Below are 12,948 nucleotides of genomic sequence, written 5' to 3'. Positions count from 1 at the left end.
ATCTCCCAATACCTGCAGGTCACAGGGCCACAGAGACTGGGCCTCCAGGAGAATAGGGCACAGAGCCGTGAAGAGGAGAGCTAATACAATATTTTAATCCTTTACAAACTCATTTCTATAACTGACTTTCTGATCATAGATACATTGTTTATGTTTTCCTTATGCCATTTTACACCTAAGCAACATTTTATCTCTATAACTGGGCTATGAGCTATGGGCAGTGTGCAAAGCTAATCTGATAATTTCAAGTCAGGGTACTAACAGTTGAAAATGGATTAAATGTGCTAATCTTCTGGGATACAGTTTTAACATAGGGGGCTCTTGAACTTGGCAATGTCTTAACTTGGTCATTTTCAAACTGCTGAAAGGGAGGGGAAGGAGATGGCTAGAAGGCAGGATTCCCCTTCCATTTTTTAACTCCTTAACGATCAGAAGCGCTGTGTACTCCTGTAAAATTTCTAAAGGTTTTTGAAGTCTGGTGCACACACACACACACGCACACACACACACACAGTTATTTCCACTTTTATTTTGAGACAGGGTCTTGCACTGTCACCCAGGTTGGAGTGCAGTGGCATGAACATGGCTTGCTGCAGCCTCAACCTTCTGGGCTCAAGTGATCCTCCCACCTCAGCCTCCCCAGTAGCTGGGGCCACAGGTGCACGCCACCACACCTGTCTAATTCTTTTTATTTTCTGTAGAGACAGGGTCTTGTTATGTTGCCCAGGCTGGTCTCTAACTCCTAGCCTTAAGTAGTCCTCCCATCTTGGCCTCCCAAAGTACTGGAATTACAGGCAAGAGCCAGTGTAGTTGGCCTATTTTTATTAATAGTAGAATTTCAGGCACTGGAGATTTCTGGTCAGAGAAGCTTTCTGCCCTTCCTACTCTAAAGTATTAGTACAGGATTCTGCACTCAATGAGTATCTGAAGAATCGAAAAATGTTCTATTAAGAGTTCCTGCCAATCTGTATGAGACTTTCTCTTGGCTTTCTCAAGTTAATTCAGATTTCATCAAAATACAGCCATCTTGATAGCTGGGATTATTATTCCACCCTCAAAAGCACAAACTAAGACTTCTTGTTTGCTGCTAGATCTTCATATTCCACTCTTATCTGAGCCTGACAGACACCAGGAAGCATTTCAGAAGTATGATCTAAGCATTACTTTAAGGATGGGCCCTAATCACTAAAAGGATCTGCCTGTAGGTGGTGGCAAGTAGGCAGCAGGCCCCTTTGTAAGCCTTTCTTCTCTGAGGGGAACCACCCTCACCTCTATCTCCATTATTTCCTTTGGTGTCTTCAACTGAATCTAAACAATCAATAAAATCTCCAGGTCTTGTTTTCATTTGCCTAAAATGAATATAAAAGTCTGAATTTTATACCTACCACTATACCTGCTTACCATCTATTAGGGACATATTTACTATCTAATATGTCTCTATTAAGAGACATATGTACATTAGCCGGGAGCAGTGGCTCATGCCTGTAATCTCAGCACTTTGGGAGGCTTTAGGTGGATCACTTGAAGTCAGGAGTTCGAGACATATGTACATAAAAGCCAGCAGCATAAATAATACTGTACCAAAAGTTCATGCATTTAAAAATAAGGTCTCTGAGGGGAACCACCCTCAGAGAAGAAAGGCTTACAACAGGGCCTGCTGCCTACATGCCACCCCAGGCAGATCAGAAGAAAGTCTCAGGAAGCAAGCAGCCACTCAAAGGGCTACAGTAAGCATGTTCTGCCAATAAGGGTTACCGTTCCTTCTCTATGATTTATTGATTCCTCCTTTCCCGAATGAAGTCTGCTCTATTTCCCCACCTACCCCTTTCTAATAAGAGGTTTACATCCCTCCCTCCTAAACTTCTCCCCCTAAAACATATGCTGGATACATTAAGCTGCCATTCCACATCTTCTATTTTTTTTCCTTGGAAGTAATGATGCTTCCAAGACCTACTGGTCACTGGCTCCAGACAGCTGCTATGGGCAGGCTGGACTTTTAAAAGTGCCAACCTTGGGGCTCTAGGGTCCAGCTGTGCTGGTCCTCGGTGACAGTCAGAGAAGTCTCACAGGATTTTCTAGTACTTGACCTACAAATAGATTTCACAGCACAGGACTAAATTCGCTCCCCACATATCCATGTCTAGGTGACAACCAGAGGTGATTGATGGTGCATTACTCCTGAATTTTTAAAAAGGAAGCATGGCTCCAGGTACTACAGCTATGACCTACTTATATTTCACTACCCCATATCATTTTTTTGGAAAGACAGATCCAATGGTCAGAACTAATGCCCCTTGCAAACAGGTCTACTTGAGTTTTAACAGTTACGTTGGATAAACGTAATGTTAGAACCAGGACTTACTGAATGACCAAACTACATGTTTAATACCTATCCTTTCTTCTGTTTAAATCTGAGAAAAGTCTTATGTGAATTTAACTCTCCCCTTCTCACAATTACACTGACAAATGATGCTGTTTCATATATTCTCTAGCTAATATGATTCAACATTTGTAAATTAAACCAGGAATATAAAATACATTTAAAAATATACTCACCTCTATCTCCATTGTTTCCTTTGGTGTCTTCAATTGAATCTAAACAATCAATAAGGACTTCTCCAGGTCTTGTTTTCATTTGCCTAAGGTGAATATAAAGGTTTGAATTTTACAGCTACAACTATACCTGCTTACAATCTATTTAGGGAGAAAAGAGACATATGTACCTAAAACAGCTAACAGCATAAATAATACTGTGCCAAATGTTCACGTATTTAGAAATAAGGTCTTCAAGAACTTCAAGAACCTGCAGATCAGTGGGGCCTGGAGTGATCAGGGCCATCTGAAGTAAGCCAGATTGGCAGGAGGTGTTGAATTTTGAAAAATAAAGGGAAAAGAAAAGAGAGTCCTGATTAAAGACCAGGAATAAGAAATGGTAAGGACATGGGAGAAGGCTAGTCAAGCTAGGAAAGAAGGACCATATTGGGAGGTAGTGAGAGAAATACTGTTGGATAACTAAGGAGGAACCAGACTATGGAGAACTCAGAATGCCAGTCTGATAGATTTAGGCCTTATCCTGTGGACAGGAGAGAACCTTCAGAGGTTTCTGAGTAGAGGAAAGGACATCAGAAAATTATGGAAGGAATGGTTAAAGACGAGCTGTATGGGCTGGGTGCGGTGGTTCATGCCTCTAATTCCAGCACTTTGGGAGGCCAAGGCGGGTGGATCATGAGGTCAGGAGTTTGAGACCAGCCTGGCCAATATGGTGAAACCCCGTCTCTACTAAAAAAAAAAAAAAAAAAAATTAGCCAGGTGTGGTGGCAGGCACCTGTAGTCCCAGCTACTCAGGAGGCTGAGGCAGGAGAATCGCTTGAACCCAGGAGGCAGAGGTTGCAGTGAGCCAAGATTATGCCACTGCACTCCAGTCTGGGCAAGAGGGAGACTCCATCTCAGGGAAAAAAAAAAAAAAAAAAAAAAAAAGCTGTATGAAAAGCATCTTCGGAACTTGGCAAATAGATAAATAGATACAGGTGACAAAAGGAAACAAGAGCAGCTTGCTGACTGATAGAATAGATTCGACAGTGTCCAAAAACCTACCAAACTATCTAAAAGAGCCTTCTAATACACTCTTCATAGAGCCAACTCAATTACCTATTGAAAATACAGATATGACCATATCATTTCCCTGATTAAAAGCCTTCTATATCCTCCCGCTGCCTAGAAGTTGTTAAGTCCAAAATCCTGCGCTAAAAATGTCACAATCTGGCTAATTTATCTCTCTATTTGTACCTCCAGCCTCTCTCTGCAGCAGACCCTGCCTTTAGCCAACGAGGTCACAGCTCCAAGACTCTGCTTCTAACACTTAATTCTTTTTTTCTTTTCTGGAATACTCGCCTCCTGTCTACCCTGACAAGGCTCTGCCCATTCTTCAGGGACCAGCTCAAATAGTACGAATATTTATTCTTCAAGGACTTCACCAGGCAGAATAAATTGTTCTGTTTCTATGAGTCTCCGTTTTTCGTTCTTTTTTTTTTTCAGAATGGTACTTACCACATTTATTATAGTAGTTGTCTATATGTATCTTCTGCATGAGAATGGGGGGATATGAGTATCATTTCCCATTATTTTCTGTCTCTAGCTATTGGCACAGTAACTAGCACATAGTAAGCACTGATAAATGTTTACTAATGTTAACGAAAGGGACTTTTGTTTGGATTAAGAACCCTACAAGAAAGACAAAAAATGTCATAGAATGTGCGCAATATGTTACCATAGTCCATAATTTTACGAATTCCTTTCTCTTTCTTCTTCTTAAAAGGCCTAACATGTTAGCATTAGATATCTAGCCTCTACTTAATCTGGGAAATGTATCAATATTTCATTTTTCCATCTTAGGAGGTGAGGTCCATTCTAAGGAATGATTCCATCTAAGGAGGGGAGGTCCATGATAAGGAGCTATAAGAAGTAGCTAAGAAGCTCCATGTAATTAATCCAGGAATCTTAGCTTTAGCGTTTCTCAACAGTTAGTATTAGAAATGCCAACCGGCATTTCCCGCCCTGGATTTTGGGGCAGGAGGTTTTTATCCACTTTCTCTTTACGGTACTTTCCAAAAACAGGGCTTCTATTTAAAGTATGATAATTTCCAAGAACAGGCTGCAGAAGAAGGCTCCTTCTTGTTGGTAATTTATATGAATAACTAGTGAAAGCTTACCAAGGACATAAAGTTTGCGTGGTTAGGAATTTTTGAAGACTGCCTACTCCCTCCTCCCTTATTTTACAGACATGAGGACTCTAGCTTGAATGATGAAGACCTCTGTCCAAGGGCCCACATTGTGTGTCGATATTACACATCTAGTTTTAGAACCCTAGTTTCCTGAGCTCCTGACCTACGCTCCTTCCATGAAACTGAAATCCCAAGCTCACGTGGGTGTATACGGGACGCCAAGGGCCGCGTGGCCCCGGTTGTGCTCAGGTTCACATTCCTGATCCGTCCCGCAGGCCAGGATGGGGGACCGGAGGTCGTATGGGACCAAAACTGTGTAATCCAGATGCGCTCTTGCCGCGGCGCCCGCCTCGGGAGGGCCACAGTGGCCCAACCAGCCTGGGGTCTCTCCAGGCGCGGACTACCGGCGCAAGCCTCCCACCCTAGCCAGGGCCACGAGCTGCGGAGGTGCAGACTCCGCCCGCGGGTCCCTAACGCGCACCGCGGCGCCCTCTACAGGGTTGCAGACCCCTAGGGAATCTTGGAGACTCACTGCGAGGACAGGTCGAAGCGGACATCCCGGTCCTCCCAAAGCGCATCCAGCACCGACATGGTGAACAAGGCCCGCGGCGGGCAGTCTCCACAGCCGTGGACGCCCAGCCGCGTCTCTCTGGCTCCACGGCAACGGGCCGCCTCTGTCACGACGTCTACGGCGGGCGCCGAGACTCAAGCTTCCCCTAGAGTGCGCGCGCGTTGCCCAGCTCTTTCGCATACTTAAGCCGATTTGAGATACGAGGCAGGGTTTAGGAGTCTCTGAGAAGCCCAGCTGTGTCCGCCGAGGGGCGCGTGCCTGACCTCTGGGCGACCTTCCTTGCCTCCAAACAGACATCCTTTAGCCATTATACCCCTCTTCTTATTTCTCTTCGCCGTCAAGAGATTTCCGTTTTTAGCCGGGCATGGTGGCTTTTGCCTGTAATTCCCGCACTTTCGGAGGCCGAGGCTGGAGGATCACTTGAGACCAGGAATTCGAGACTAGCCTGAGCAACATAGCGAAACTTCATCTCAACGAACACAAACAAACAAACAAAACCAACCCAAAATTAGCCAGGAGTGGTGGTGCACGCCTGTAGTCTCAACTACTCAGGAGGCTGAGGCAGGAGGATCTCTTGAGCCCAAGAGGTGGAGGCTGCTGGGAGCTCTGATCGTGCCTCTGCCCTCCATCCTGGTGATAGAGATACAGGATCAACAGGTTCGTATGCCTGCTGTGCAGTAACAAACCCATTACACGAAGACAGCAGAGTTTGCAGCAGGGAACGGGTTAAATGATTGCAGGGCACCTAGCAAAGAGGTGGGAAGAGATCCTCAGATCCATCTTCCCAGGAGTTCTGGGCTGAGGTTTTTAAGAGGATCACAGGGCGACGGGCTGGAAAATTGGGGTCGTTGATTGGTCGGAGTAAGGGAGATGAAATCATGAGGATAGGGAAACTGCATTCTTTGCTGAATCAGTTTCTTATGGGGTTCCTCAGACCAGCTGGCATCAGTGGGATCCTTCAGGCCAGCTGAGGCAGTAGTTTCATTGGTATGCAGGACCTGAAAGACTATCTCAAAGGGAAAACTTAGTATTTCATAATGTTCAAGTTGTTCTCTACAGAGCCATCGAAGAGAACTATGATCTTGTGACAGGGTCTGCATGATGTTAGGACGATAGGCACCAAACAACTGTGGGCAAGGAGGTCAGAGAGGAAGCTGACCTCATGAGTAATGCCCAATTGGCAGCACGTTTGGTTTATTTTTGTCCCCTCCCCCACACTTTCTTCCCTGATTACTTTTATAAAGTTTATTGGGATGGTTTTAGAATGAGGGAAAAAAAAGAAATTTAGAGTTAAAACTTCAAATTCCTTACCTGGGCCTAGCTCAATGTGGCCCTACCCACCTCTGCAACCTCAAACCACCCTCACTTCTGGCTGCTCTCTTGCCAGACAGGGCTCAGAGACTTTGGAGGGCCCCCTTTCTTTGCCTGGAACACTGTTTCCCCAGACCTCTGCATAGGCCTGCCCTTTGTCTCTTAAATCTCTGCTTGGGCTGGGCACTGTGGCTCACACCTGTAATCCCAGAGGTGGGCGGATCACCTGAGGTCAGGAGTTCGAGACCAGCCTGGCCAACATGGTGAAACCCTGTCTCCTCTAAAAATACAAAAATTAGCCAGGTGTGGTGGCAGGCGCCTGTAATCCCAGCTACTCAGGAGGCTGAGACAGGAGAATTCCTTTAACACGGGAGGTGAAGGTTGTAGTGAGTGGAGATTGCGCCATTGCACTCCAGCCTGGGTGACAAGAGTGAAACTCCATCTCAAAAAAATAAAAATAAAAATAAAAATAAATAAATAAAAAGAAGCCAGCTGCTATGATATGAATTAGTACCAGAGACATTTGTCCTTCGTCCTATAGGTCCAAAGAACTGAAATTTGCCAACAATCTGAATGAGCTTGGTAGTGGATCTTTCCCAGGTTGAGCTTCTGATGAGGCTGTATGTGGCCTTAGGAAATATCTGAATTGCAGCCTGGTGAGACCCTGAAGCGGAGAACCCAGGTAAGCTGCGCCTGGACTTCTGGCCTACAGAAATGATAAGATAATAACTGTTTTGTTTTAAGCTGCTAAATCTGTGGTTATTTGGAGCAATAAAACACTAATACAAATGTGGGCCAGTTGCACTGGTGTGCACCTGTAGTCCCAGGTACTTGGGAGGCTGAGTCAGGAGGATCACTTGAGCACAGGACTTTGAGGCTACAGTCAGCTATTGATTTCACCACCACAATCCAGCCTGGGTGACAGAGAGAGACCCTGTCTTTGGGGAGGACAAATCAGAGAATTGGCTTTGGAACTTGTGAGCAAGCAGGAGCTTTTAGAGCTAGCAAAATCCTGTTGGTAGGAAGCAGGCTGATAAGCTTAATCAAACATGTGCTACCTTCCATGAAAAAGCAAGAATGACTCACAATGGAACCAAGAGCCCAAAGTGTAGGTTGAAAGTCAAGGAAGATTATTCCCAGATCTTAAAACTTAATCAATAAAAATCCAACATTTGTCCAGATGAATGACAGAATTGTTATACACCAGTGACTCATTTTTACCTTCCATTTCCTTATTCCCTTTCCCCATTTTTGTATTGATATGTCTGTAACTGTTATCCTATGTCAGTCCCACCATTGTATGATGGAGTGTTGGGAGCAGACTTGTCTCTAGTTTCACAGATCCACAGAAAGGAATTGTACTTTGAAGAACTGAGCTTAATGGATCACACCCAGCCTCATCTTCACCAGATATAGATAATTCAGATGATGAGAATTTGGATTTTGAGCTGATGCTGTAAGAAGATGGGGGAAACCTCAGGAGGGAGGAAGTTTTTTCCCCTTTGGAAGGAATACAGATTGTTGGAGGCCAAAGGGCCTACTGTGGTAGGCAGAATTCTAAATAGCCCCTAAGATTCTTGATTTCCTGGTGTACATGCCTTATATAATCCCCTCTTCTTGAGTGCAGAAGAATCTGTGAATATGATAGAATATCAGTCCTCTGATTAGGTTATGTTTTGTGACAGGTGAAGTAATTTTGCGGATGTGATTAATGTCCTTTAAAGTAGTCAAAAGAGAGATTATCCTTGCTGGCCTGAGCTTATCAAAAGGTGAGCCTTTAAAAGAGAGTCTCCTGCTGGCTTTGATGAAATAGAAGCCATGTTGTGAGAGAGTCACATGGCTAGGAACTGAGAGTGGCCTCTAGGAGCTGAGAGACTGCAAGAAAACGGAAACTCCAGTCATTTACCCACAAGGAACTGAATTCTGCCAGCAACCTGAATGGGTTTAATGAGATCACATTCTTGGCTGAATCTTGACTTTGGCTGAGACCTTGAGCAGAGACCCAGTCTGTACTCCTGACCCACAAAAACTGTGAGGTGATACGTTTGTGTATTTTAAACTTCTAAGATTGTGATAATTTGCTGTGCAGCAACATTAATATACTGGCATCAGAGTGGAACTTTTGAAATGACTGGGGAAAGACAGTGACAACCTATTACTCATCAATATGCATATAACTGACTTTCACATACTTAAAAAAATTAATATACTTTATGGGTAAGGTGGCTCACGCCTGTAATTCCAGCACTTTGAGAGGCCGAGGTGGGTGGATCATTTCAGGTCAGGAGTTCAAGACCAGCCTGGCCAACATGGCAAACCCCCGTCTCTACTAAAAATAATAAAAAAAATTTAGTCAGGCATGGTGGTGCATGCCTGTAATTCCAGCTACTTGAGAGGCTGAGGCACAAGAATCTTTTGAACCTGGGAGACAGAGGTTGCAGAGAGCCGAGATCGTGTCACTGCACTCCAGCCTGGGCGAAAGGGCAAGATTCTGACTCAAAATAAATAAATAAATAACTTTATTTTTTAGGTAAGTGTTAGGTTTACATAAAAATTGAGTAGAAAGTACAGAGTCCCATGTATCCCCTCCTCTACCCCAGCTTCTCCTCTATGATTAGCATCTTGCATCTTGCAATGTGGGGTACATTTTATATAGTTTATGAACTAGTATAGATAAGTTATTAGCCAAGATCCATAGCTTGCATTAGGGTTCCCATTTTTCTCTCTTATAGTCTATGGATTTTGACAAATGCATAATGACATGACATGTGTCCACCATCACTGCATTGTACAGAATACTTTCACTGTCTTAAAATATCCCTTGTGCCCCACCTATTCATCCCTGCCTTCTGCCCCCTAGACTTGTGGAAACCACAGGTCTTTTTACTGCCTCCACAGTTTTGCCTTCTACAGAATGTCATATGGTTGGAATCATATAGTATGTTGCCTTTCCAGATGGGCTCCTTTCACTTAGTGATATGCATTTAAGGTTCTTCCATGTCTTTTCAAGGCTTGAGAGTGCATTTCTTTTTTTAAAAAATTCATCTTTTATTTTAGATTTGGGGGTACATGTGTAGGTTTCTTACAAGGATATATTGTGTGATGCTGAGGTTTGGTGTACAATTGAACCCATCACTTGGGCACTGAGCATGGTACCCATTGGTAGGTTTTCAACTCTCCCCTCACCAAGTACCTTTACTGAGGTATAATTTACATACAATAAAATGTACCTATTTTAAGTGTACACTTCGATGAGTTTTGACAAGTGTATGCATCTATATAATCAATCCCATAATCAAGATATAGAACAGTTCTGTCACCCCAAAAACTTTCCTCATGTTCCTCTGCAGTCAATTCTAGACCCCAGGAAACAACTTGTTTGCTTTTTATTAATATCACTATAGACTTTTTTCGTATTTTAAATTGTGGTAAAACATATATAACATAAATTTGCCATACCATAGTTTTGAGTGTTTTAGAATTTCATGTAAGTGGTACAATAAATTATGTACTGTATGTATTGTTTTGTATCTGACTTCTTTCATTTGGCAAGTTTTTGACATTTATACATCTTGTTACATGCATCAATAGTTCATTTCTTTTTATTGCTGTCTTGTGTTGTATTCTATGGATATACCACAATTTGTTTCACCTTTTGGACATTTCGGTTGTTTCCAGTTTTCTGCTGGAGGTTGTCAAGGACATTCATGCACAACTTGATAAAATTATAAAATTGCCAAGAGCATGAATGCATAAGTCTTTTTGGGATATAGATTTTCACTTGTTTTGGGTAAATATCTACAAGTGAAATTGCTGGGTCATGTGATAGGTATATATTTAACTTTTTAAAAACTACCAACTGTATTCCCAGTATCTAGCACAGCATCTGGGACCTAATGGAGTATCAATAAATATTTGTTGAATTAGTGAATAAATGAATGACTTATGTAGGACTCATGAAGAAAGAATTTCAACAAGCAATGAGAAGATATTTATAAAAAAATTACTTCCCAAATTCTGCTTTGTTTTTAAGTGTTTAGTAACACTTTGCGCCTATCTCAGAGCAATACTGGGGCTACAAAAATAAAAACCTGTGGCATTATGCAGATCATTCAGACCTAATAAATGATCACTTTAAATCATCTGAACATTTTGGTTGAAAATGGCTGGGAGATACAGTTTGATGGATGACGTAAGGCTCGGTGTTTGATAGATCAGTAGGGTGACTATAGTTTACAATAACCCGTTGTATATTTCTTCTTCTTTTTTTAAAATAGAGATGGGATCTTGCTATGTTGGGCAGGTTGGTCTTGAACTTCTGGCCTCAAGTGATCCTCCCACCTCAGCCTCCCAAAGTGCTGGGATTATAGACATGAGGCACCATGCCTGGCCTATTGTATATTTCAACAGCTAAATGTAAAGAATTTGGATGGTTCTAACACAAAGAAAAGACAAATATTTAAAGTCATGGATATCCCAGTTACACTGATTTGTTCTCTACAAATAAACTTGTTTCTTAAGATGTTTTGGGTCAAAATATATAATATGTGTAAGGCAAAATTTTTACTTTAAAATTTCAAGGAAAACTACATTTAAAAAATATCTTTGAACAGCATGGTTCATTTATATACTTCTGGAGATTTTATTGAAGGTCAGTTATGTGCCTGGTTCTGTGCTCAATGTTGGAGTAATGCTCCTGAACAAACCAGACATGGCATTTACCCTCATGGAGTTTATATCTCAGTGAAAGACATTTCACTGAGTGCATAGCCTGGATAGCAGAGAAACACAGTCAAGTCAAAACAAGAATAAAAGCTGGTTATTAGCCTTATGTCACCGAGTCATTTCTTCTTCTCCCTACTGCATCCATCTCCTTTAAAAAATGATCAACCTTGACAACACGTATGTATGAGGGCTTAAAAAAAATAGAAAAAGAAAAACAAAATAAAAATGATATCTTCTTTATTAATGTTGAGAGTTCACAGATAATAGTAACAACCTTTCCTCCAAAGTGTCAGCTTTCACCTTTCATTGGGTTCCCACCATATGTTGGATGCCCCAGTGATTGCTATCCTTTCTTCCAAGCAGACATGCCTTATTAGAAGACATTCAGTAAGTCAAAATCTATTTTACAACCTCAAGACTAAAAATAATCTACAATCTAGAGTTTATATAACATAAAATGCCCTTCGGTGCAAATATTTTGCTCTTTGTTCAGTAACTTGGCAGTCAGTGTTGACTGAAATATATTTCTTTTTTCTAGTTTTATTGAGATATAATTGGTATACAACAAACTGCAAGTAATTAATGTATACAATTTGGTGAGTTTGGACATATGTATATACTTCTGTTACCAACATTACATCCAAGACAATATACATATCCCTCACTTCCAAAAGTTTCCTTGTGTCGCTTTGTGATTTTTATTTTTATTTTTATTTTTTTTGTGTGGAGAGCGCACAACAAGAGATATATATATTTTTTGAATCAGGATCTCTCTATGTTGTCCAATCTAGTTTTGAACTCCTGGGCTCAAGTGATCCTCCTATCTCAGCCTCCTAAGTAGCTGGGACTACAGGCATGTGCCACCATGCCCAACTCTAAGTACACAGTACCTTATTGTTAACTATAAACACTATGTTGTACTGCACATCTCTGGAACTAGCTTATATTGTTTACCTATAACTTTGTACCCATTGAACAACTCCCATATGTTCTTCCTCACAGCCCTGGGTAACTACCATTCTATTGTCTCCCTCTATAGTACATGTTTGATTATTTTAGATGCTTCATATAAGAGGAATCATGCAGTATTTGTAACTTATTTTACTTAGCATAATGTCTTCCAGGTCTATGATGTTGTTGCAAATGGAAGGATTTTTTTTCTTTTTTAGGGCTGAATAATATTTCATTGTATATACAGTCATGTGCCACATAACAATGTTTTGGTCAACCACAGACTGCCTGTGGTCCCATATGACTGTGGTCCCATAAGATTATATTTTTGCTGTATCTTTTCTATGTTTAGTTGTATAAATACTTACAATTGCCTACATTATTCAGTACAGTCACATGCTGTACAGGTTTGTAATCCAGGAGCAATAGGCTATATCATTTAATATAGGAAGGTTGTACCATCTAGGTTTGTGTACTCTATGATGTTTACATGACAAAATCGCCTCACAATGCACTTCTAAAAATGTATGCCCATTAAGTGCCATATGGCTGTATATACATTTTATTCATTCATTCATTTGTTGATGAACAATTGGGTTGCTGCCATATCTTGGCTATTGTGAATAATGCTGCAATGAACATGGGAATGCAGACACCTCTTGAAGATCC

At 41.7% G+C, this 12,948-nt stretch overlaps 1 protein-coding gene across 3 annotated transcripts in view; it reads right to left on the bottom strand.

Moving 5' to 3' along the window:
* BBS5 (Bardet-Biedl syndrome 5) overlaps nt 1-5,683 on the bottom strand; it is a 28,593-nt gene extending 22,910 nt beyond the window's left edge. Inside the window, exons 1-2 of one of the 3 annotated variants that reach the window (XM_009182388.2) lie at nt 5,254-5,683; nt 2,557-2,639 (exon numbers count right to left, since the gene is read on the bottom strand). In XM_009182388.2, the coding sequence (XP_009180652.1) occupies nt 2,557-2,639; nt 5,254-5,312 (142 nt within the window). In that variant the 5' untranslated portion in view covers nt 5,313-5,683. Of the gene's footprint in view, nt 1-2,556; nt 2,640-4,047; nt 4,246-4,709; nt 5,080-5,253 lie in introns of those variants that run through there. The other 2 variants (XM_009182390.1, XM_009182389.3) reach the window with 2 other exon arrangements.
* Between the last annotated feature and the right edge of the window lie 7,265 nt (nt 5,684-12,948).

The sequence above is a fragment of the Papio anubis genome, chromosome 10 (genome assembly GCF_008728515.1).
Source record: "Papio anubis isolate 15944 chromosome 10, Panubis1.0, whole genome shotgun sequence".
Classification (NCBI taxonomy): domain Eukaryota; kingdom Metazoa; phylum Chordata; class Mammalia; order Primates; family Cercopithecidae; genus Papio; species Papio anubis.
Note: the sequence above shows the minus strand (reverse complement) of the source record. Positions and strands in the feature narration are given on the sequence as shown.